Raw genomic sequence first — 26,752 nt, 5'->3', positions numbered from 1 at the left:
GGTTCTCATGCTGTGATTTACTAGCCTTGCGACCTTGAGGAATTCATATAACTGTTCTGAGTCTCAGTCTTGTCAATTATGAAGTGAGATGATTCTCATATCGTTGGAATTGTTGTGGAGATCAGACGACATTTGCAAAGTCATAACACATGGCGAGCACTTGGTAAGTCCCTAATGACAATGATGATGGCGATGACGACAACGGTGGTGATGATGGTGTTGCAGTTCTAATCATGGCATTATTAGAGATAGATAGAGCGAGGGTCACCAATGGCCCGGTTTCCTTGTACCGTGCCTGTTTTAGCACTGAAAATCTCGGGTCTCGGGAAACCTACTCAGTCTGGGGAACCAGGATGGGTGGCCATCCTCTCATAGCCAGGTCAAGCTAGTAAGTTGTAAGAGGTGAGCTGGTAACCCCAGCTCGGAATGTAACAGATTTCTGAAACCAGTCTATTATTTGGCTGATGCACTCGGCAGGACTGCTGGATGGGACCCCAGATTCTTTATAAATAGACACGAATCATTCAGGACCCTCAGACCTGGTGCTCATCATCGCAGAAGTACATGCTGTGACTGCTCACGCCACTCACGAGTGGTCTCCGCCCAGCATCAGAATTAAGACGGAGCCCCACCTGGGAAAGGAACCCGGCCTGTCGCTATCATATAGCCGGTAGCAAAATGCTAGAGTGTTATAGAGAAACTACATACAGTGTATTTAGTCTAATCCCCTCATTCTGGCCATTAAAAGGTTGAGGGCTAAAGAGATGAGATGACTTATCCTCTTTCTCAAAGTTGGAGACAAACTGAGCTGTCCAGTGGCCGATTTGTCCCGTGGTGCTCTCTGTGGGTCACCTTAAATATACAGGCACGCAAGTCATGTCACGTAATGTCACCTGAAGCCCTCTTTTCTTTGGGTGGCCTGCTTAGCAAGGATTGCACAGTCCTGAGAGCTATTTGTTCTAAGTGCCAGGAACCGGAGCTTGGCCACAGGGAGGAGGGACCCGGGAGCCCTGGGACTGTGGAACTCTTCCCGAGGGAGCGTCTGTGGGCACAGCTGATTGGAGGGGTCAAAACTCCACCTTTACCATGGCAATAATAGTTTGTCACCAATTGGAAACAAAATGACCACCAGTTCATGCTAATTCAGTTCATGTAGAAGGCCAGATCAGAGAATTGGGGAGAAAAATTGCCCCCACTGGGGCCCACATTGGTTCAGTGGACATTATAACCTTGATAGCACGACTCACAGAATATAAAATAGTGACAAAGACAGACCAAACAAACAAAAAAATACAATAGCTGTATGTTGTAATTAGCTCTGTGATGGAAGAAAGAAAGAAGGAGGGAGGTGGGGAGGGAGGGAAGGAGGGAGGAAGAAAGAGGGAGTAATAAGGATGCTGATTATTTCTCCAAAGATATTTTTTAGCTGAGTCCTAAAGAATAAAAAAGAGTTCATCTTCTAAAGTAGGGAGTTAAGAGCATTCTGGGTAAGTAAAACAATTTTAAAAAATTTTCTTAGCAAACTCAGTGCATTGTGTACCTAATAACAAATGACCGATACAACTGATTTTTAAGGTAACATTTCTATTAACTTGACCGCATATTTGGTAGACACATCCAACTCACCAAGCTGAATTTTTTGTTTTTAATTTTGGACTCATTGTCTTAATTTCAGACAATCTGAGCATCATCTAGAATTCAAGGGAGAAACACTTGGCAGGAAGAAGCCAGCTCCCAGAGCTAAAATCCCTATCTTCAGAACACAGTGTAAGGTACTCCATGGACTGAAATCAGAATATTTTATTTAAAGTGAAAATGAGATGAAAAGGATTGAGAAGGAGCCAAGCGATAGTTAAGTTAATCTTCAGGGGAGGGAAAACATGTCAGAAAATGTAAACCAGACCAGTCCAACCCATGTTACAGTTCTGCAGAGGGAATTAAATTCCTGTGGAAAAACAAGTCTCTGATTATGAAAGGATTTGACTGTGTAGAAGAATCTGGAACATCCACCCTATTAAAAATACTTATAAAACCAGGGGAATCCTGTAAGAAATTAGAGAGCTGAGGGAGGTGGGAGAATTTGGACTGGCTGAGATAGAGTTATTATTTCAGACACTGTATCATATTAGTAAGACTGCAATGAAGAAAAAAAATCGCTCTATTACAAAAAGCAGAATTTATGATCAGGTGGCATCATTCCATGCTAAGTGGCTCTCTTAACCCTTTCTATGTAACTCTTTTGTCTTAACTAACAGTAGTTAAAATTTTTTAAAAGAAAGCTTAATGTACTTAACACATGGTACCCTTGTTTTATTATCCAAATAAAATTAATCAATAACAAAATTAATCCAGGCACAGGGGTGAGCTTTCTTTGAGGTTCACTGGGGACAAATTAAAACAAAAAAAGTCATGTGTTAGGAGACACTGAAATTAGCAAATATCCTTCCAAAACTGAGTGGGTAAAGCAAGAACAATTGGGAAAAGATGTTCTTAAAATAACCAACTGTTATAAGCATACTTAGAAGAAAAGAAAAAAATTTCAAAAAGTTTTAGCTCATTCCAGAATTTTCCAGGCAGTGGCTATTTTCTAAATATAATTGTTTTAACAAATACATGTTTGATTTGGATGTGCTAAAATAGTCTCCCCTGTTTCCTTTTTTTAAAAAAAATTACATATTTTTGATGCAAAACACAACCCGGAGTAGTTAGGCATGTTCCGATAAAACTTTTCTTTTTTTTTTAAACCAGCAAAGCTGTCCAGGAAGGTGCCTTTGTTTCAGCTGCAGCTAATGAGGGTTGGTGGATGCTGGTTAGGACAGCTAAGCAGTTTGCAAATGGCCACCCATTACTTCCACTGGGGAAGTGGTGCCTCGGGAAACGTTTGCACAGAATGTTTTGGGCTGTTCCGGCAAAAAAAACCTTCATCCCTCCTCCCTAATGCCAGTTCACCAAGTGCTGAATTTCACAATGCTCAGCAAAGAAGAGTCAGTTACCGTGTCAGTTACTGAATCAGACTGGATTCAATCGGGCGAGCTGAGGGAAAAGCAAATTTCCTGTGGTGCACGCAAAGCCAGTGGGATCGGCAGGGAGGTTAGAGGCACCTTCTCTGTGGATAGGGGTTCAGTACTCGTGTAAACAGACACAGAGCTCAGCTTCATCTTATTTCCTCATGGATATGCCGCTAATTTCAAGATGTCTCTTCTTTCTTAAACTAGTCTCTTTTTTGTCTCACTTTTTGACTCTTATTCACAATTCAGTTGAAATGTCACCACCTCAGAGAGACTTCCCTGACCACCTGTTTTAAAGCAGTCTCCTCCCACTCCCCACTTCTCTGTCGCACTCTGTCCCATTACCATGATTTATTTTCTTCATAGCATTTGTCACTAGCTGAAGTTTTCTTGTTTATCACTGGATTTTATTTGTTTACTTGTTGTGTCTCTTGTCTACGGAATGTGAGTTCCATTAGAACAGGTATCATTTGGGAAGCTACAACAGTACCTGGCACAGAGTCTGGAGTCAAAATTAATGAAAGGTGGGTGGGTGGGTGGACAGATGATAGATGGGTGGGTGGATGGATGGATACATGGAAAGAAAAAATGAATGGGTAGGTAGATGGATGGATGGATGGATAGGTGAGTGGATGGATGGTTAGATGAATGAATAGATGGATGATGGATGGGTGGATGGAGAGATGGATGGATAAACACACAGAATTTCTAATTTGGGTAACCTCTACTCCTTGGCATTTTTCTTAGGCAAAGTTCAGATATCGGATGCCTAGACTTAATTCCATCTGCCACTGGATATTTTTCAAATGTTAAATGGCTCAACTGATGCACCTACTGAAATCCAATTAAAATGAGTCAAGTCTTGTTAGATGGGATTTCTAGTCCAACTGGGGTTTTTCTGTTTTTTCCCCTCTCTTTCTTCATTAACAGCAACTAAAGAATATATTGAAATATTTAAGTACACTGACAAAAACAAAACAAAAACAAAAACAAAACAAAAACAGCCTGGCAAACCAAACCAAACATAGCAAAGAGGACTCAAACTTTTTACAGGCCTATTTTTATGGAGTCTGTGTAATAGATCGATACAGTTTTGGAATCAAGAGAGAAGGCCACAGGGCGATTTGGTAAAACCTGTGGGATGAGATACTTTTAAGCAATGGGAAATTAGGACAGATAAATGATATTTCTTAAAAACCACACAGCTCTTTAAAAATTAGGTAGCCCGCCCTGACTGATATCGCTCAGTTGGTTGGGCATAATCCCATAAAGCGAAAGGTTGCTAGTTCGATTCCCGGTCGGGGCTCATACTTAGGTTACATACTTAGGTTACACATTCAAGAGGCAACCAATTGATATTTCTCTCTTACACTGATGTTTCTCTTCCTCTCTTTCTCCCTCCCTTCTCCTCTCTCTAGAAATATATAGTTTTAATATATTAAAAAAGTAAAAGTTAGATAACCCAAAGCAGTCATTCATAAATTAGTATAAAATGTTTAAGTAGGTGTTTCCATTGTTTCCCAGCAAACTGAAGGAAACAAATTTCTTAGGTAGAAGAGGGAGAAGATAATGTTGGCTAGAGAAGCCCGAGGGACAGATGGAGTCTTGTTGGGCTTCAGTGTGGGGAGGAGGTTGGTCCAAATGGCCCAGGACATACAGACAGCAGGGGAGAGAGACAGGAGATGTTGGGGAGAAGGGTGATGAGAGGACTCTGGCAGATTTTAACAACAGGGCAGAACACATGTAACCATGAACACCATGTCTCCCAACTTTTTTTCACTAAAAGTAGGATTGCTGGATCTGGGTGTCTTTGGCCTTGAACATCTATCCAACCTCCCCAAGAGAATCTTTATAATAGTCTCCCCTCACTCACAGCCATCATATAGGACCCTGAGCCCCACTGCCATCCCAGGCCCCACTTCCCTCACTCCCTCCTGCAATGCCCTTTGCCAAGCAGAGAGCAGTGAGTCCTTTATGATCTGTTTAAAACAGCGCTTTGGGTAGCTCCTTTGCTGAGCCTTCCTGGCACTGCTTCACACTCCGCCTCTGAGCCTTGAGCATCTGTAACCTTGCACACCGTGCTGCCGTCATGTGTTTAAACACCAGCCCTGCCCTCCAACAAGGGCAGGGGCTGTGCTTCTGCAGCCCATCCCCTGAGCACCACACCCCTGGCTTGGCAAGGCTCTGAATCAGCCACGTGTTCAGTCAGTAGGTATTTTGGGAGCACCTACAATGTGCCAGGACTATTGTAAGTTCTGAAGATTTCAACAGGAAACAAAATGCACACTGATGGCCGTCACAGAGCTAACCTGCTATCAAGGGGGAGGGACAACAAGCAAGTAGCTAAAACAAATGTGTGATAACCAATTGGGAGACGTGTTATGAAAGACAAGATCAAGTTCTAGGGGTTGGGGCTACCTACAGAATGGTCCAGGAAGGCCTCATGGTGGAGGTGATGGATAAGTCAAGAATGAATAACAAACTGTTGAGAGGCTAGAATTCACTTTCATCTACCCCACCTTGAGTGAGGGAGGACCGTATCAGGTGATTGACTGGAATTTAGATTTTAGACGTTTGTTTCCTGAGAACCATGTCCCTAGAGAACTCTACCAACAGCCTCAACAATGGAGTGTCCAAGTCACCCCAGTTTGTCCAGGACTTCAGTTTTAGTGTGGACAATTCTGAGTTCCAGGAAACTACTCAGTCCCAAGCAAACCAAGATGGCAGGTGACATTAGAGTGACCAGACCTCTCTCAGTTGTTGCACATGACACAGGAGCTGTGGGTGTCCAATCTCGGAAGCAGTGGAGGGAGAATCTGGTAGGACAGTGAGTTACAAAATCAGGACCTGCAAACCAGATTGGCCTGACGCACCCTTTCACTTCAAATGGGGCGATAGGTATGGACACAGCGTTCGCCAGAGTGACAAACCACAGCAGGGTTGTTGTGAGCAAGGGGGTGGCTGTGAGAAGCCAGAACTAGAAAGGCGTCCAGATCTCCTGGCCTGTGGCCAGCATGGTCAGGGTGACAGGGTGTGACAGAATGAGATTGCATCTCTGTTGGGTTTCCTCCCTCACTTCCCCTGGCGACCACCTGCCACGTGCTCAGAGAAAACAAGGCCAGGTCCAGGAGCCTGAGAAACTGGGTGGTGGGGGCAGGGGTGCGGATACAGGGGGTGAAACGTGAGGCCAAGTTCAGATCCTACACACCTGAAAGAAAGAGGTCCTGCCCAATTTAGCAAATAAAAATAAGACACCCAGTTAAATTTGAATTTCAGATAAAGGACAACTGATTGTTTAGCATAAGTATATCCCATATTGCATGGGGGCCTCTTATACAAAAAAATAGTTGTTGCTTATCTGAAATTCAAATTAAATTGAGTGTCCTGAATGTTAACCCGCAATCCCATTTCCCAGTTCCAGAGAACCATCCTGCCTTGCACCTGGCACCCCCTTAACGCATTAGGGTCCACACACGATGACAGCAGTTTGGCGACAACAATGCTAAGTAAGTTTTATATTTTAGCTCGAGTTCACAGAATAGGCCCAATCACATTTTTTTCTAATACCTTGCCAGAGACTCTTAAAAAAATAAAATAAACGAAGCATTCAAAATCAACCAAAAAGACAGACTGAACTCTGCTGTTCCTGGCTCTGTTAGATACAGTGGAAACTAAAAATCAGAGGGGGGACATCTCTTTCCAAGAGCCTGGGAAGAAGCATAAAGGTTCTATTGTGACTTGTCTTCCAACCAGCGACAGCTGGTTCTGGGAGACAAGTCACCCAGATTCAGGTTCTGGGAGAAACTGGGGTGCATTTGTGAAACTGCCTGCGGTGGCAGTGAGCACCAGAGACAAGGGCTGAGCCCTGTAGGTGACCCGATCACAGGTGACTCCGGGAAGGAAGATCCTCAAACCGGATCAGAATCAAAAGCCTTTGCTGATGACTGTGGGTCAAACCCTAGAAACCAAGCACCGCACATGTAGGCAGGAGCAGAAAATGAATAGGAAAATTCAAAGGGGCAGAAGGTGATACAGCTCGTGGTTGTAGAGAATCAAGTCAGCAGGTACTTAATCATCACCATGGGACGCTAGGACCACACACACGGGAACCTCTGACCAGACCAGTGTTTCTTAGTACCCCCACAAAGGTCCCATGGGACATTTGACAATGTCTGGAAATGTTCTGGGTTATCACAACAGGGTGGGGGGTTGCTACAGGCATCCAGGGGGTCAAGGTCAGGGATGCAGCTTACATCCCATAATGCACAGGCCAGCTCCATACAACGAAGAATTAGCCAACCCCAAATGCCTAGAGTGCTGAGCCTGAGAAGCCCCAGGATAGATGAAGAGGTTTAAGAAGAACAACATTCTTCCTCATGAGTGGCCTCTGCGTAAGAACTCACCTCCTTTGAGTTTCCGGGTGCCCACACTTGGAAAGCCCAGGATATGTATGACAAGAACAGCCCCTAAGCTAGAAGGACCACGGGAAGCGAGAAATAAGGGGAGAAACTCCTCCAACCAATCATCCCTAGCGGTTATTTTGCCAAAGTGAATGCTTATTAACCAATTACAGCAGAGATTTACAGACTGGAATTACATTTTCCTTTAAGTGGGACGAGCACCATTCCCTCCCAAGCCGCCAGCAAACTCTGTGGGACTTTAATGTGACCAGAGACAGAGTCAGCTAATAGAGCCTGGGTGTTAATGGGTTCCTGGGATTTATACTTTAATTGTTTCCATGGCTCCCAGTCTCACCGAGGTATTTGTCTTGGTACATGGACACCAACGGTGTGCCATAACATTACACACAGGATTATGAGGGGTTTTTTAATTATTATTTCATCTGTAATTACAGGTAAGATCCATTTATTATTTAGAATTCCTGAAAACATTTTAATTGAAATGGTCAGTGGCCTTTCACTGACCCTATTTTAAAATGTGCCCTGGCCACCAAAGTGTGTTTTGCTATTGGATTAATAAGAAGAGTCCCTGTTTTAAACCAAATCATAAGCATTATTTAAAATTTTGGATTTGGAGGGATTTTTTAAAAAGATTTATGGCATAGTTAAAATGAGGTCAAGTGGAAGCACTAAGGAATTTAATTAGAAATGTCCTCGTTGCTCCCTGTCACTGTAAACCTTACATAGGTTGTCCCTCGAGGCTTTGGAATCATTGGAGATGGTGTGTATTTTTTTTAACTCCTAATAAGGAGTTAAGATCTGCTGCCTTGTCTTCAATGGGGAGGCCTGGGGATCCAGACAACAGGGGCAGGAGAAGAGGAGAGGGGCCCAGGAAAGCCTTGATGCCAAGGCCGGGACAAGGGCCTTTCTCCTGGTCTTGGAGGCTGGCCTCAGCAAAACCATTCATTCATCCATTCAAAACATCACCTGAGCCCCTTCTCAATGCTGCACAGGGGCTGGGAACCCAGAGGAGAGTGGGATGAGGTTTGTGTTCTCCAGCGTCTCATGGATGAGGGCAACCAACTGGACTAAACCAGCAACAAGAACAACAACAAAAAAACAGCACAGCGGCTTAATACTAGAGCAGTGTGTGCAGGATTCAGTGGAACCAAGAGGCAAGAATGTTTGACTTTCCCACTGAGTCAACCAGAAGGCTTTCCCAGGATGTAGGTCTTGAGGGGTGTGGACTTTGGTGGACCTGGAGAAGGAAGAGGGAGGGAAAGGAAACTCCAGGTAGAAGACAGTTTGTGCCAAAACACAAACATTAGCTGGGACAGTTCACCAGAACTCAATGATGTCCAAGCATTCCTCTGTATCAAGAGGGCCAGTCGGGTATGCCAGCTACAGCAGGGAGAGATTCCAGGAGGCAATTCAATTTGGAAGAAAGAAGGTCTTCTCCTACCTGTTGAATGAAGCCCAGTCTAGGGCCCCAGCAGCCCAGGTCCAGCTAGCATGGAAGTGTCTGGGTTTCAGCCCCTGGCTGGCTTCCAGTGGAGTTCCAGGAGAGTTGTGCTGGTACAACTGAGGGAGGAACCTTGGAAGATGGACAGAAGGACACCTGGATTCTGGGGAGGATGCACTGGCAGAGGGGGCTTCCTGTCCTTCTTTCTGCTGCTGAACTCCATGGTCAGTGAATAGTTCAAGCCATAACAATGGTTGTGACTATGACTGCAACTACCACCAGTTATTACGCATCTCTAGCACTAGATATTTTCTCCATTGTTGTTAATATTTGTGACAACCCTGCCTGGCCAGCTATATTTAGAGACAGCCTTCCTCCCAGCACTTCAGTGAAGAATTATCAGCCATCAATAACTAGGTTAACGCCCCCTGTTGGTTACCCTAGAGTACATCCATAGAGTTGCCCAAGTGAACAGCAGTTTAGTTCAATTCAAGGCTCAGTTAGAGCATCTGCCCCAGTGGATTTTAACCTGAGGCTCGCATTTGAAAAATAAATGTGTTTTCTCTATATACCATGTGTGGCTTTTCTCTTGGGCTTACATTCTCATGGGCCAAACTTCCTCCAAAGCAACTGAAATAGAAGTAAATCGACTGCCAGTTGCTTTAAGGATTCCCCCAGGGCATTGCAAAGTAAATTTTGCATATGCCACATGTATCAGTTAGCTTTTGCTGCCTAACAAAACTACCTCCAAAATGTAGTGGCTGAAAGCAGCAGTCATTATAATAGCTCACATTATCCATCTATAGGCTGAGGGTCATCTTATCCAGGCTGGGTCTGGCTTTAGGCTGAGGATTGGGTTCATGTCTATTCTATGTGGCTCTCGTTTTCCTTAGACTGGTGGTCCCCTGGGAGTATTTCCCTTGTGGTGAATGATAGGAGTGTAAAAGGGCACATCCATCTAGCAATGCAAGAGCATTTCAGTCCACTGCTTGTCTGTCTACCCATATCCCTTTGCAAAGCAAGTTACATGGCCAAAGTCATGAGAAACTCAGGTGGCAGAATTACTTCTTACCACAGTAAGGACTGGCTTAGGCATGAAGTGGGGGCTACACCTGGGGCAGGGGTTGTTTAGTATCAGCTAGCCCTTTGCTGGACAATCTAAGGCAGGGCTGCCTTATGCTGGGACAAAGATGTTTACATTCCCAGTCAGTATTTTCAGACCTGAGAACTATAATTCGTGGTTATTTCTTTGAAAGGGTCCTGAAGTGGAATTTTGCAAAATGAGTTGCTTTTACAGATGAATCTGACTCATATTGCATTTGAAAAATAAATATGCACTAAAAGTAATTAACGCATGTTGGTTCGTGCATAATACACTATTTTACAACTATTTGCCAAACATAATGAGACAAGCGACTAAATTGAGAATGAACACTCTATTATGTGATTGCCAAATGTTTTATACGATGTTGAACATGCTCATTTCTCCTGCCACCGTGTGTTATCATGCTATTGCTTTTTAATAAATTAATTTCCCAAATATCTCTGGGGTCTTAGTTTGAAATCTGGCTGAGGGCAAAAATAAAATTAAATTGTGTGGTCTCTGCTGAGCTACCAATGTTTGGTGGCCTGCAAATAAGTGTCACACAATTGTGACGCTTTTCCGCCCTTGCAGAAAACACCATGCGTGGCAGGAAGTGTGAAGGGAGAAGCTGCTCCAGCCAAGGACAATGCAAGAAGACCCCAAATGCCTTGAAAATGAAGAGGCTGCTTCCCCGTGAAGGTTTTTGGAGGATGGACAGTTCTCTGATCAGTTTCTTAAAATACTGAGTGAAAGCAAAAATCAGCTATCCTATTCTGCTCTGCATGCTTATTCTTGAATCTACTTGCCTGCCATCTTTCAAATGCCAGTGTTACCTTTCATAGGCAGTTTCATTGACATCCCTCCCCTCTCAGTGAGGCAGAGCTGGGCCCTCTCCTCTCTGATCCCATAGGACCTCTGCTCACCCCATCAAGGCATTCATCACTGTATGTCTTTCATGGTTCACACGGCCACAGTTGCACAGCTTTGGGAGAAGACATTCGCCTTGGATCTTCATAAACAGATTGCCTGGGGCTGCTACATAGACTTCAATGTAATGTTGCCGCCTACAGTTGAGCAAGGGCCCCTGGATGGTCAGTTCATGGATCTGCTTCCAGTCCCTAGTCTGAGCTGTAGGGCTAACACAATGCTGCATTTTCAGGCTATTAAACAGGATCGATGTTAGGAGGTGTTTAGCCATTGTTTGTTGAGTGAATAAGTAACCTAACTTAGAAATTGACTTTCTCATCATTTAGGCAAAGATCCTTCCTTCTTTGTTGCATGAAAAAGCTGCCAGGGTAGTTGTTCATTAAGAATGGCCTTTCTTTATGGTAACACTTTCCCAAATATTGTTGACCTGGAGTGTTGTTTCTGGTACTTCTGCCATGTCTAATCCTATTCAATACATGGGTCGGTTTGGAGGGAAAACTCAGCTGTGTGATCATAGGTTGTCATAGAGAACACATAACTTCAGACACATATTTACCTGGACATTTTGATTGTTTAACTGGCTGTCCTTTAACTGAACCTCTCACAGTGTTTGCGTGTCAGGTGTGCCAGGCAGAGAGGGCTTAAGCCCCAGACCTCTCTTTAATATAGGATTAAGTATGTTTCTAAGAACCTTCTCAGCTAACTTCCCCATGATGCAGACTGGGATATTGGACTGTATCCGGCCTCTAAATTCCTTTCTTTATACATAGGGAAATGTGTCCAGTCAATGGGGGGCACATCTACATTCTGGAATATTATACAGATGTTACCAAAAGTGGAGTTAATAACGTGGAAATGTTCTTGTACAAAGTTTGGAAAGTATGGAAGTGTTTAAAGTAAGTGTGAGGTAGGAAGGACGTATGCTTATGCTCATATCTTCCCAGAGTCATAGCTTGTCCACACAGCCATTTTAATAGATCACAGTGCATTTTCTCTAAGTCTTTTTTATGTGCATATTGTCTATCTTAACACCTTTATAATACTTTCCTGATTTCTTCTTCTTTTTTAATCCTCACCCAAGGACATGCTTATCGATTTTAGAGAGAGAGGAAGAGGGAGAGAGGGGGGAAGGGAGAGATAGAGACATCTGTGTGAGAGAGAAACACCCACTGGGGGTGGAAGTCACCACCTGCCTGTATGTGCCCTAAGGGGAACCGAACCTGCAACCTTTTGGTGCCTGGGAGGACGCTCCAACCAACTGAACCACCCAGCAGGGCCCTGCTTTCCTCTTTTTGCAGTATGAGTGCTTCTTTTGTGGATGGGTTAGAGTGAGCCAATAGATAGAAAGATAGGCAGGCAGATGCCTGATAACTAGACAGACGATAACACATCGATAAGAATCACACTTGAATGGAATGGGCAAAGAGTTTTTCCTCTGTGCTTCATGCTGAGACCACTGTCTACTGCCCCATTTCATAGGTCATTTCAATTCCTCTTCCGTCAGCTTTCAGGACCGAGACTACACCCTTGCAAGACTTACTTAAGATACCGCAAGAACTCCCGTCCAGTTTTACCCTGGAAACCAGGTCAGAACACCGAAATGGCGGCATCTCCCTCCGCCGTCCTCACCCAGGTTATTAAATAGCCCGCCGACAGCCCTGGGCTTTGGAGACCTGAATATCCTGTCCCAGAAGAGGCTCCTGGCAAAGAGCGAGCCCAGGGGCCTCTCCAGCTGAGCTGCCCGCTCTCCCATTGGTGTTCAGGTGGGAACAGTGCCTTGGCTTTCCTTGCAATTCTGCCTGGAAGCTATTTTTCCCTATTTTTTCCGGAGGCCAAATAATGTGACTACACAGAAGAACATAATGTTTCTTATTTTAATTTGCTTTTTGGGGTAATTTTTAAAATAGATACTTGAACCAGACCAGCCTGACAGACTGCAGCCAGTTTTAGACAAGTGATGATTGTAAATTTGGGGCAAAGAAATATTACAGAACGCAGCCCTCCCCCATAGCATTAGAAAAGGCCATGACTAAGGGGAGGCGGAGTCAACGATATGTGTGTGCTTGACTTCACCCCAAAATGTAAAGGTAACCAGGGACCTCAGGGACCTATCCTGCTGTTAAATGGGTGCAATTTTGTCCACGAGAATTGGGGTATAATCCTAGGATGTTAGTTCTAGAAAAGACGGTCCATGAAAGGAAACTGATAGCCATGGCCTTTGTTTTCCTAGGCTTGATTTGATTTCTTCAATCTTGATTTGATTTCTTCAGTCATTAAAAGCAACTGCATGGAGTAGACACTTCCAGGCCAACTTTGCAGATGCAGAGAGGCATCATTCACTACAGCTGAAGTTTGCTCAGCTGTAGAAGCAGGTTTTAACCCATGCCTATTCCATTGCAGGCACAGTTTCCCCAGGGCTGGAGCACCTTAGAAACCAATGGTCTGCTTTTATACATGGTAAAACTAAGGATTGCCCAGTTTGCTCAAGGCCATCCAGCAAGGCAAGGACAGGGTCTGAGCTAGCCTTCCTGCCCCTGATGTCTGGGCCAGTGCTCAGGAGGGGGATAGCCCACACTCTGAGCCACAGTCCTTCCTCTGCACTCACATCTGTTGGTCACACCTGTGCATTCCTTCTATCTCTGCCAGTGGTACCCACAGCAGCCCACCTTAGCCAGGCCACAGGACAAAAGTCATGGCCAAGTCAGGGTGTTAGAAAGAGCTTCCCTGGTTATCACTTCCTCCTGCATCCACTCCTCAAAAAGTTTCCATGAATTTCAATTCTAGAAAGTTAACAGTCTAAGAAACAGGGATGTTTCTCAAAGCAAAGACTTCTCTATAGGTTCACTCAGCGAGGATATGATTAAATGCTAACACTCTCACTGCGTGATTGAAGTTTACCTCTTCAGAATGGAGGCATCGGTGTAGTGTTTTTATTATAATTTTCTCCCACAAGCTACTATCCTGTAAATTGATGAGTCCCTTTTAATTAGACGGTAGGGCTGTGTACCTCACACTGCCTGCAAAAAGCCTATAAAGATGGAGTTAAATTCCTACACTGCTGCTGCCGTGAGCTCAGAGCCATTCAAATCAGCTCATTCTATGAGAAAGTGAATTTAGGATCTGTCTCACCACAGGTCAGGACAAAGCCCAGCATCTCGCACTTCGAAGTGGAGAGAAGGCGTTCTAGCCTCAGGTGTCTTTATCAGATGCCTTGCCTGGAGACAGCCCTAGCCAGCCCGCTGGCTGCTCCTCTGGATGGTTTGACTAGCAAGCCCAGGGCTCGAGCAACCAGCCGATTCCCCGGGTGTCATCGCCTTGTCCTCACCGCCCTCTCCACAGAGGAATGGACATACCAAACGGCCTGGATGCTGCACACCATTAGTCCCCCCTCACTGCCCGGCTCAGAACAGTGGGCCCTGGCTTTGGGCTGTTCATAATTTTCTGACACTTTTATGGCTCCTGTGCTTGACGCCAGGGCAGCCAGTCCCCTCAGAGTGCAGAGTGAAGTCCACAGGCCAAGAAGGGGGTTCTCCCTGCAGACATAGGGCAGGGGCAGCTCTTCATAGACCATCAAGGAGACACCCTGCAAAACGCCTGTCTTCTGGGTGAGCGTTGGGCCCCCACACAGTCATCCCCTGACAACTGAGTTACCAGCACTGCTGTTGTCGTGGCTCCATCCAACCTCGTCCATAAGGGGGCCAGAGTGTCATTCTGGTCTAGAGGGGAGAGATTTAAATTAAAGTTACTGAGCTGCCATGGACCAGGTCCTGAACGGAGCCTCTCACCTCCCAAGTCACATGGCTGGGCGTCGACATTGTCTTTTAGAGGAAAGAAACTCTAGGAGGGCAAACAACACCCCAGGATCACACAGTTGGATGGGTGAGGAGGGGACTAGAACGTGTCTGATTGGGCTTTTCCTGCTGCATTATGTTCTTTCTCCCAGAACATTTTTGTTTTTCTTGATCCCTCAACTGTCCCACCCTGGCGTGACCCACTGCGCCCCATTCCAGGTCTAGCACTGTGTTGCTGGCAGGAGAAACCAGGTCCACTTTGCACAACTCCAGGGGGCACCATTCTCCCTGGAGTCAATGTAAATGATTCTCCTGTTCCGACTTCTGTAAAAGTGCACCCCGGTGGAAGCCCCAAGAAGGACCTCCCCACCAACGCCACATTTGTCTCCTCCAGCAAATTACCTCATAAGTCGGCACTCCAAGTGGAACCACAGACGCACTGTGTGAATTTTCAACCATACTGACTGTGGGTAGAGTGTCCCTTCTTCTTACCTTTCACAGCGGTCTTTGTGTTTCTGTAAACGTGTTAATGGCCAAAGCCTCCAACCACTGAATAGAGCATGAGCCAGGCAAGGTCTCTGGAACCACCAGGACCAGACTATGAAAACTTGCAATTGCAGAAATGCACTCTGGCCAACTAGGGAGGCTTTGCTCTCCAAGCCTTGAGAATCCTCAGGGCATTGTCCTGTCCTGGAATTGAAAGTCAGAGCAAGACCTGGTAAAGCCGTTTCCCCTCAATTTTATTGACGAAGCTCAGGGAACTGGTATGAGGGGATCACACCAATCCTGTTCCCATTTAGACTAAGAGCTGCTGGATAAATGATTTCGACACTTTTCTTAGTTATTCATATTTTTTTCTAGATGGTGTGTTTTGAATCCTTTCCTCCCAAATAGAATGTCACAAAACTCAGGGAAAAAATGTGAAGTCCAAAATAATAAGTGAGCATCCATATCCCAAGAAAGAAGCTGTCTGCATTTCTGTCCAGCCAATAGTTATAGTAACATTGCTGATATTTTTTAGGTCTGAACACTTCTTTCAAGGTTTTTCGATGAGTATATTTATTTAGAGTAACATGGGATATATAACTTGACTTTTTTAATACGTTTTTTTAAACTTTACATTAGTAGAGATCAAATGGACAAACAGATCTGTATGTCAGCTTATCATTTGGTTCAAACTTTTAGCAAGCAATAAGAAAACAAAAAGTGGAAAGGGGCTCTGAGAACATCCACAGTCCAGGTTCTGCAAAAGCTGGGTACGGATGCTGGGGGCTCACACGCATGCACTGAGGCCCAGGGAAGTTGAGCAATCGGAGGGTGCTACTCAACCTTGGCTGACATCAGACTCCAGCAGAGGAGAGCCTCTTGCTGAACACTCACCTGGCCCAAGTCACAGGGCAGTGGTGTTTAGTCACACACAGGGCTGAAAGGTATAATTCAGACAGCCCACAGTTATTTAAAAATAAAGTGACCCAAATCACCTACCTGCTCTTGTTTTTCAAATGCACTTCTCTTTGTATGACACAGCCTAAAATCCCACCCTGCTTCTGTGTAACGTGAAAGCCATTTCGTTTGTGTGAATCTGTGAGCCCTAGAGAACCTTCTAGAGGATCAATTCCTGAACTGGAGTCAGCCCATGGTGGTGCTATTGTGCTTAGAGAGACAGTGGGCATGTTTTACAATCAGTAGCCTGCTTTGTAACTCGTATCTGGGCACACTTTCGGTGTAGACCATGTGGGAAATATAAGTAGGCACAAAAAGAAAATGTCACCCAGGTTTCCTCTTCCCAGAGATGACTTTTATCAACATCGTTCAGTCTTCTCTCTTAAACACAATTATATGTTTGTTTAACAAAAACGGAATCATACCCTGCAAACTCTTCTATAACCTACATTTTGTATTTAATATGTTAAAAATATCATTTCATCCCTGGCTAGTGTGGTTCAGTGGATTGAGTGCCAGCCTGTGAACCAAAGGATTACAGGTTTGATTCCCAGTCAGGGAACAGGCCTGGGTGATGGGCCAAGTCCCTGGTAGTGGCCACGCAAGAGGCAACCGCACACTGATGTTTCTCTCCTCTCTTTCTCCCTCCCTTTCCCTTTCTAAAAACTAAATAAATAAAATCTTTAAAAAAATCATTTCAATCAATTAAATTGCTTTCATAACATCAGTTTGTGATAGTTGGAGAGCCCTGCTCCCAACTGTTTGGTATTGAAATTGATCTCAGTTTTTCATTATCATCATCATCATCATTATTAATTACTCCTTTAAAAAAACATTGTGTGTGTCCTAGAGAACACTGTTGTTTCTGCTAACAAACAGGTATCTTTAAAAAAACAAACCAGTGGCTCCTGTGTAAAGGGTTTGGGGTTAAACACAGTGAGTTTATTTTGTGTTAATAACGGGACCCCTCAGTCCTTAGTATGTCAGTGAAGCTTTCAAATTCCGAAGCTCCTGATGCCTTTACACACACACACACACACACACACACACACACGTCAACTGCCCAGGCTGGGATTAGCGTAATATTGGGAACTTGAATTTCGGGGTCAAAGGGTTCAGTGTGTTTTATTAATAATGCTCATTGTGATTTTATTTTAAACAGTACCTATTATTGCAAACAATACCTTTTTTTTACATTGCAATTAAATGTATGGAATGTGATATACATATACATATATCTATATAATGGTATCTTTATATACAGGAGTGGGCAAAAGTAGGTTTTACAGTTATAATACAAATAAATAATACAATAAATAATATTGTACATAATAATGTAAGAATAAATTCTGTTTCTTGTAATCACAACTATTAACCTACTTTTGCCCACCCCTGTACATATATCTATATATCTTTGTGTATTCGTGTGGGGCTTTTTTTCAATGTCTGTTACTTCTATGTTCTGAGAGTATTGAAGCTCTGAAGGCTTTGGGAATATTTAGGGAGATTTATGCAGGCTTCTAGAAGATTCTGGAATCTTGTTCAGGAAACGGGGTAATCTGAAATTTTCCCTAAACCATTAAGAGGATCTGCTCGGCCTCTCTCCCTAAAGTGGGTTTGAAAGCAACCACTCATAACAGTTAAGACAAGTGCTCCATCATAGAGGCCTTCCTGTCTCAGCCACACCAGGTAAAATTCCCCGGGACCAGGGCGAGCCCTGTCTCAGAAAAACAGGCTGAGGACTCTGAACACTCACCAACGGGGCCAAGAAAGTCTTCAGACTTCCTCAGTAGGTTCTTCAGCGGCAGAACAATTAACACTATCAAAAAAGCCTGGCAAAACCGGCTGACCCCAAATTTAGCTTGATTCTTTCACATTCAGCTTTCTTTCTTTCTTTTCTTTTTTTCTTTTTCTTTTTTTTTTTTTTTTAATTTTGCTGACACAAAGCTCCTGCTCTCCCTTGTCCTGGTTCCAGAGGGAAAGAGCACTCCCTCCGCAGGAGACTAGTTGCCACCACGCACCAGGCAGGCAGGGTCCTCGGGAGAAAGGAGCTGAGCCACCGCACATCCACCCGGGGGAGAGCACACACGGTTTCATCAGAGAAAACTCTTGTCAGAGATCAGAACCAGTCACGTGGGCAGCCCAGAAAAGGTTTCTTGCCAGTAGGTACCTGGAGACTTGAAAATTTTCCATCTCGTTTGCTGTGTAGGAAAATAATCAAACCATCTCCCCAAACCTGATGCAAGTATATATACTGAAGCATTATTTATATTAATGAAATATAGTGGGTGGGGACCTTAACTCTCCAATAATAATGAAACGATTAAGTAACTATGGTATCACTGTTCCCTGAATATAGCGGCCTCATAAAAGGCATTAAAAGATTTATTGAAGATTTATTTAGTTTGAAATATATAAAACTATGTATGGAGTATAATCACAATTATATAAAACTAAAACTTAAGAGATACAAGCAAATGTTAAAATGCATTTTGAAAAAGGAAAGAAAATATTACCAGAATGTTTATAGTGGTTGTCCTTGAGGAGTGGGGGCTGTGGCCACACTTGTTTCCCTGATTTTTTCTCCCAGGTTAAAATGCTGAGCATTCATTTTAACTTCCTGATGAAAACATGACCAATTTTTTTTCAAGAAAATTCTTCAGCAGTTATCTCTGGATCGATGGCATGTAAATGCAATAATCGGACACTTTTTTTTCTTTCCCTGAACCAATCTCACAAGTCATATTTAAAGGACATAGAGAAGGAATAAGACCGTATTTGGGCAGATTACTAATAGAATCCACTTTGGTTCAGCTTGGGGGGGGGTCCACGTGAGTCTGTCTATAGGAAATAGAACGAGGGAGAGATAAAGTTGGAAGGGTAAGAGAAACCACAAATGCGGAGTGGTTTGCAGACCCACCGACTCAGAGAGGTGGAATTCGGAGACGTCACAAAGGAAGTGGTGGCCCCCGATTCTAATATCTTCCTTGTCTGTGAAAAGAGGACAGTACCGTTTAACTCAGAAGCCCTGAGATGTAAATGAACAAAACCAGCGTTTCCGTTCAACATCTTTGCTCTCAGGAGATGACACTTGAGGACAGTGAGCTTCCTCATCTGGGGTGCCCAGCATCCAATGAGAGAAACTGCCGTGATTCCAAAGGAGAAGGACAAGCTCCTCGTGAGCTCCGCACACCATCGGAGCAGCTGGTGGCAGGCAGGCTGCCTCTCCAATCTGAAGGAGTGACGGGGAGCCTCTGTTTGCATATCTCCACTTGGAAAATTAAAAGAAGCTCTTATTCTCTCCCACTGAAGATGCCGGAGGCGTGGCCTTGTAAACAGATCAGCGTAGACGCCAGACCATCTTTCTGAGTGGTGTGGCACATTTCATACAGCAGACCGCACTGGAACCAGTGGGCTAAAGGCATAAGCCAGAGTGAACCGGGTGTCGGTTCTGGTCTTGGCAAGGCATTCAGATGGGGTCCATGTCCTGTTACAACTGGTGATTGACGAGAAACAACAGGCAGGACATCCCCTGATTGAATAATGTGGTAAACGTGTAGGGTCTTGGCTGAACTGACTTTTTGTTCTACCCAAATCAAATGCCGACTCACCCGGAAGTGCCCCTTGAATTAACATTGTGAGTTGAGTCCAGTGGGAAAACAAAAGACAAAACGCTTAGACTTTAGAGATCGGCTGCTTGGCGATATTTTATATAAATAGTTACAGATTGTGACAATATGAAGTTAAAATACATCAAAAAAATGAAACAGCAATACCCAACACTGATAAGGTTGTAAAAAAGCAGGAACATGTGTGTTCTGCTGTCTGGGGCCCTTGCAGACCACACATGGCATATACAGACGGATCCCAAAGTTTCAGCCCCACAGACGCATACTGAGGAGGTACATTAATAAAAGGAAAAAGCTGCATGTGTAAAGATCCTGAGCCATCAGTTCGAACAGCAAACACTAGAAAGAACCTAAGGGTCCCATAGCAGGGGTTTCCAAATAGGAACCCACCAGCAAGAAGATCTATTATGCATCCATTAAAATAACTGTGGAAACTGACAAAGAAGACAATTTGGTGTGTGTGTGTAGTGGGGGGAAGTATAAGGGGAGAATGCAACCGAATAGTATAAAGACTTGGAAGGTAAGAAACAAAGATGAAAATGTCTGTGTTAGAATAGTGGAGCCTTTCTTTTTCTTTTACAAAATTGCCTCTATCAATAGTACATCATCTCATCAATAAACATAGTTCAAAGCAGTCTGTCCAGTGATCATGTGGGTAATACATTGTTATATTACTTAGGTTATAAAATTCAAACTAGTCTGGTTGACTGGTGAAAGGCACTAATAGTTCACAAACGAGGCAAGTATTGATCTTTTAGATGCTTTTTTAAGTGCAACTCACAAAATTGGTCCCGGCTGCTGACCAGGACAGGCAGCCATTTTGCAAAGCAAGGCTCCGTGGCCTGGTGCTGACCTTCACGAGAGCAATCAGGCCTCCTACGCTGAAGTTCAAAACAAAACCACCCATCACCCCATTTTAAAGAGCAAAACCACAAGCCACAGCTGCAGTCATTGCCGGGGATGCTTCAACTTCTTATTTCCTATTGATAAGTTGCAGGAAGGTCTCCCTCCCTTCATCAGCCGTGAAAGTGGAAACTGGCTGCCTCTTGGGTTTAAAGGAACTTAGGGTGAGAGAGAGAGAGAGAGAGAAAGAGAGAGAGAGACAGACAGGCAGAGAGAGAGAGAGAGCGCAGGCAACTTGAAAGGAAAAGGCTGTAGAGAAGCTAGCTCACTCTTCCTAAGCGAGTGGTTCTGTGGCACTGGAGCAATGGTGGAGGACTTGGACACTGAGTCCACGAGAAGCGAGAGCCAGGGTTGCCTGCAGACCTCACTGCAACCAGCACAGTCTGTGGAGCTGAAGCCACATTGCTGGATAAATGGCAAATACAGAAACAGTTTGTAAAGTTCACACGAGGCATTGGGCACCCGGACGAGAGTCAGCCCCCAGGCTTAGTGGGGAAGCCAGATAGCCTTCCTTTGTGAATAATTCACCCAGTGCATACCTTTAATGTGCACATTCTCCTGGTCTGTAGGCTACCCGTTAAACAGTGTGATGCAGTGGGAGGCACATGGGCCCGAAGGCCATGCCCTGGATTCAAATACTGACTCTGTTACTTAAGGGCACAGCTATGGGGCTGTGGATAGCTTACTTTGCAAACTGCAGTTTCAGCATCCAAGTATAAAATAAGATGGATATGATTTGCCTGGACCAGCCACTGGCACGTAGTAGATGCTCAGTAATTACTGTGTGCAGTTAGTAGTAGTGATGATGGTAAAGTAGGATTATTATTATATAATTAAAGTATATATTGCATAGATATTACATATGTATCTATACATATACACACATATATCATGACAGATTGGGGGACAATAGCCTTGGGCTTAGAATAAGCTAAAAATGGAGTGAGGGTGTAGGCCACCTACTTGCTCACCTATCCAGGAATTCACATGAAATTAGAAGTATGATTAATGTGTCTGGCAAGAGAAATGGCTCACAGAGACTAGCATGTCTGACAGTGGATTCAGGGCACAGTGGGCAAGAGGAGGCCTGGGTGCTTTTCTGGGGCCTTGGTTTATCTTCAAGTACCCTGGAGGCCTTTTGGTAAAATTGATTAGGACCTTGCCCACTGTGAAGACTCCTACAGATATGAGATACATGTTCCTTTGTAGCTGTGGGAGAGGTTACCCTAAACTTCGAATGTCCACCATGTAGCAATTAGTGCATGTTTGTTGAATGACTGCTTGTCTGAAGGCTCAGTCTAACTCAGGGAGCTTCATGATTTAGTGCATTTCTCAGCTGCCCTCGTCAAGATCCTTCCAAACCTCACGATGCCTGCCTGGTGCAGGGCCCACATGGGAATCTGTCGGCACACACTTAAACAGCATGTGGAGGCAGGCAGCCTGCAGATTCTTCCTTGGGTCTCTGATATTTTGGACATCGCTTTGGTTGATGATACTCCATCTTCTCTGCCACGGCTTCACTTTCACTTTCGCCAAATGCCTAAAGCTTAGCCTGAGTCAGACCCATAAAGTCACTTCTCTGCTCTGCCTGAGACCTCAGGATGATGCTCCTTTCTTTAAGAAGGACACATCTAACTGATTCAAGAATGGTGCAGGGAAGAGGCATGACTTCGAGGTCAAACCAGCCCAAGTGTGAATCACAGCTCCGCTGCTTATGAGCTCTAAGGACAGGGCAACTGGTATAACATCTTGGCCTCTGTTTCTTCATCCATAAGACAGGAAGAGGGGGGCTGCCTGGTAGGGTCATGGCCACATTAGAAATGAGATGTAAATTGCAGCCTGCTTGGCACAGCGTGTGGCTCACGGTCATCCCCACGATGACGGGGATTGTTTTCATGAACATACTGCCTGGTCACTGAGAATCATCTTTTCCTTCAGTGGTTATTATTAAGCACCTTCTACGTGACAGGAGCAGTTCAAGGCACGGAGGCCACAGTTGTGAACCAAACAGACAAATCAGGTTAGTGGCATTTATATTACAGGAGGTGGAGGGAGAAAACAGCAAATATTGCAGATAGACACATACTGTGTCCAACAGCATTAAGCATTGGGGAGAAACATAAAGGGTAAGGGCATGTGGGCGCCACCATGGAGGCAGTCACTTTCTCAGAAAGTGGGTACCGTTTGAGCAGAGACCAGAATATAGCGTGAGAGGAAGACATGCAAGCTTCTGGAAGAAAAGCATTTCAGCAGAGGGAACAGCAGGTATAAAGGCCTTGCCTAGGAAGGGAACTGGCATATTTCAACAACACAAAGAGAATGGAGTGGCTACATGTAGTAGATGAAGAGAAAGTGCTAGAATATGAGATCAGGCAGCAAGATGATGACCAGATTATGAAAGAAGTCCTAGGCCATGGTAAACAAGTTGGACTTTACTCAGTGAGATGAGAAGTTGTGTCAGCTAGCATTTGCTACGTAACAAGTAATCCTGAAACTTTGTGGCTTCCCATAATAAACTTTTATTTTTCACCATTCTGTAGGCTGATGGAGGAGTTTCTCCTCATCTGGGTCAGTCCAGCTGGGGCTGAGTAGTCTGGGCTGGCCTCACTCACATGTCTAACAGTTAGCTTGATGTCAGTTACGGTAGCGACCAGGTGTCTCTCGTCATCCGGCAGTCGAGCAGGTGGTTGCCAGGTTCTACAGAGCATCAAGAAAGGGCAATCCCCAATGCACAAGCACTTTTCCAATTGGCCAAGCCAAGTCATGTGGCCAAGGCCAGCGTGAGTGCGGGAGATGACCCATTACAGTGTGGAGAATGGGAGAACTATGATGGTCATTTCTGCAAAGAGTTTACCTCCAAAGCACTCCAGAAGAGTGACACGATCTGGGTCATGACAGTAGAGGAGCCATGACGGCAAGGGTTTTGTGAGGGAAAATATCGCCAGACTGGAGGGTGTAGCTGGGCTATGGGCCACTGGAAGGCAATGGTGTTTGCTTGGATGCCCCCCAGAGCCAGAGGCCGAGAGGGTCATGATGTGGTGTGGACTGCAGGTGCCACTATCAGGAGGGGAAACAGTGACATGCACACCCTGCCCCAGCCTTCCTGGTGTTTTAGCAAAAGCATTCTCTTCCTCAGGTCAAATAGGACCTCCTCACATCCTTGGAATGGTGTGGAAAACAAGGCACCAGTGAAAAAGGGGTGAGTGGGAAAGAGCCTCCAAACCTCCCACATTCTAATACATGGAGATATTCTCCCATCTCCAAGAACTTGGTTCTTACAGGGCAAACAGACCACTGAGGACCGGAATAACCCACTGTAAGTAATAACAAAACTTCTTTAGGTGAAATTCAACAATACTCACATTTCTTTTTCTTTTTTTTCCTTCAACAGAAAATATGACGCTGGCATGCTAATTGCGTGAGACGACTTGGCCCACAGACAGCCACAAAGCACAAAAACAAAACAAACTCAGAGAAGAAGCAAGAATGGTGTTTTCCTGGCATCAACAAGAAGCGCTTTATTTTTCCTCTAGATTTCTTTTCTAAAAAAAAAAAACAAAAACAAAAAACAAAACAAAAAAAACAGCAACAACAAAAACACCCCAAAACTGGAACTGAAACATTTAAAGAAAGATGGCAAACTTCAGGTGATACTATTCGAGCATGTTCTTTTATTAAGCATAGGAAGGGAGGGGTGACAGGAATGTTAAGCAGAACGCTAACTAAGGCAGGCGCACTGAGGAGCTGTGACCCTCCACCATCGGGTTGGAATTGTGAATGAAGAATGAAGGGAATGACTTTTCACCCCTACCCCAAAACGATCCTCTAAATTCTTATGAACACAATGCTTCTTCCTTCCCTGTCGGTCAAGGTATCGAGGGGGTGCTTGGCAAAATGTGTTTGCTGTAATCTCTAAAGAATTTTTTGTATAGTTTGGCAAGGGAGTCAAAGGACGAGTACCTTCCTCTGTCTATCCCACCAATTCCTCAGCATCACAGTGTCACCTCCATCTTTGAGACGGGGACAAGGTTCAGCAGCTCCTCCCCCAGAGTTGCCAAGCCCACTGAGATGTGGTCAGAATGAACGAAACAATGATCTCCTGGATCAACGCAGCAAAGAAGGATCAACCCTCACTTTTCTTCCCTAAACAGGAGAGAGCTCCTGGCTGCAGTGTGGTGGTGGTGGCTGTAGCTGTGGTGGTGGCTGGGGGAGGGGGGTGGGGTGGCAGACAGAGGGCACCAGGCTGTTCTAGACAGTGAGAGGGAATTGCTTGGGCTTCTACAAGGAGACAAGGACCCCACATACCAACTGAGCGTTCCCTTTCAAACAGGCCAGCGCCAGGAGAGCAAAGGGACCCAAGCCTAAGCCAGCCCCAGAATTACCCCTGGAATAAATTCCCTGCCTCCCATTGGTACTTAATGTTTTCCCATCTGCAGTGACTACTCTTACTCCCTTTACTCTGGCGGACCTGTGTGGGAGGGACATGGAAAGGCACCTGGGATAGTAAGTTGGAAAGGGTCCTGCGCTGGCAGTGGCGGGCGTGCACGCACAGGGGGTGGGGTGTGTGTGTGTGCCAGGGTCTGCCTGGGCTCCCGCTTAGCTGGCCTGGCCTTCACCAAGTGCTTCCTGGATCAGCCTCTCGCTGAGCCCCCACAGGGCCCGGGCAGTCTCCTCACTCTGGGCTTCCGCGGAGGGCAGGCAGCGGCAGCAGTTGTTGAAATACATCCCTCCCAGGCCCTCCAGCTCCGGAGCAGCAGCACAGTAGACGGTGGTGGCAGCTCCTTGTTGCTGGAAATCAAAGGGAAAAGACGAAAAAACTTGTTTTTATTATTTTTTTTTTTTTTAAGAAAAGAGGTGATGAGATGACTTTCTTCTGACTGGGAATTAGCAAGCCTCTTCCCACTCGGCCCATTGCAAGTGGATCTCTCAGCATCACGGCAAAGGGGCCCGACCGCAGCGCACAGACGGTAAAACAGAGGGTCGCGTACCTATCCCGGAAAAACAAGCTCGTAAACCCCGCTGGTGTCTAGAACACGGGATTTCATCTGATCTCAGAAGCTAAACCCCGCTCCTCAAGCTGGTGTGGCTCTTCACACCTCGTATGGAAAAGGCTTCCAAGATAAATACACACATCAAGCAATCACATCGGATGTCTCTTCCCAGCAAAGAGGAAAAGGTGGCAAGCAGGAATTCATCCAACCACTTGAGTTCTCTATGCATAATTCATTTTGACACCAAGATGTTTCTAGAACCTTCTGTCTGAATTAAATCAACTACTGTAATAACGGCCCATTCGGTAGAAAACCCAAGCAGGGCTGGTGCCACCTCTTTCCTTTAGGCTTTGCCTATGGTGCTGAAGTGCTGTGTTAAGGGGGAGGGTTTGCAATGCTGTGTTGCAATGTTTAACACCCATGCGCCCATGTCCCTCACCACGCACATGTGCATACACACGTGAACATATTCCCCACCATACATACAGTGTCTGCACGTGCCCCATGCAGACACATAACACATTCATTAATTCATCCAGATCCTAGGAAACCTTTTCTTAAAGGTCATATGCATCCCATTTTAGCACTGGGGCAGTGACTTAGGGGGCCCATCTCCTCCCAGCCCACTTCAACATGCAAGTTGCAATGAGTGCAATTGATCACTTTCAAGTCACCTTTTGAGTAACGGTTGGCGCTGTGGCTAGGGATGTGTGTGCCGAGGAGGCCCCATATCATTCAAGCTGACAGAATACTGTCAGGGATGCTGTAAAGAGGGCAAGAAATCACTTTGCTTTGCAAGCCATAATTAAAAATAATAGGCTGGTGTTCATAGGGAGACTCAGTAGGCACAGCTCTAATTTAAAACCAATACAGTTTATCTGGCATCTTATGGTTATTTATGTGCATCACAGCCCTGTTGCATCAACTAATTGTAGGCTGATAGGGAGGGGGGTGCAGAAGAGGGTGGAGAAAGGTAACCAGGGGTACGGTCACTATTAGAAAAACTTTAAGGACCTTTGATTGAGGGGGGAGTGCATTTCTGTCCCCACCCAAACCTTACCATTTTTATGTCCCTACAAGGTTTATTTTACATTGTGCTCAAGCAGAGTGCTTA

At 45.0% G+C, this 26,752-nt stretch overlaps 1 protein-coding gene across 1 annotated transcript in view; it reads right to left on the bottom strand.

Annotated features, from left to right (window-relative positions):
• Positions 1–24,298: 24,298 nt before the first annotated feature.
• The window catches only part of WWOX (WW domain containing oxidoreductase), an 897,629-nt gene continuing 895,175 nt past the window's right edge, over positions 24,299–26,752 (bottom strand). Inside the window, exon 9 of the mRNA XM_053915333.1 lies at positions 24,299–25,435. Coding sequence (XP_053771308.1) covers positions 25,244–25,435 — 192 coding nt within the window. The 3' untranslated portion in view covers positions 24,299–25,243. The remainder of the gene's footprint in view (positions 25,436–26,752) is intronic.

Source organism: Desmodus rotundus, chromosome 12, assembly GCF_022682495.2.
Source record: "Desmodus rotundus isolate HL8 chromosome 12, HLdesRot8A.1, whole genome shotgun sequence".
Lineage (NCBI taxonomy): Eukaryota > Metazoa > Chordata > Mammalia > Chiroptera > Phyllostomidae > Desmodus > Desmodus rotundus.
Note: the sequence above shows the minus strand (reverse complement) of the source record. Positions and strands in the feature narration are given on the sequence as shown.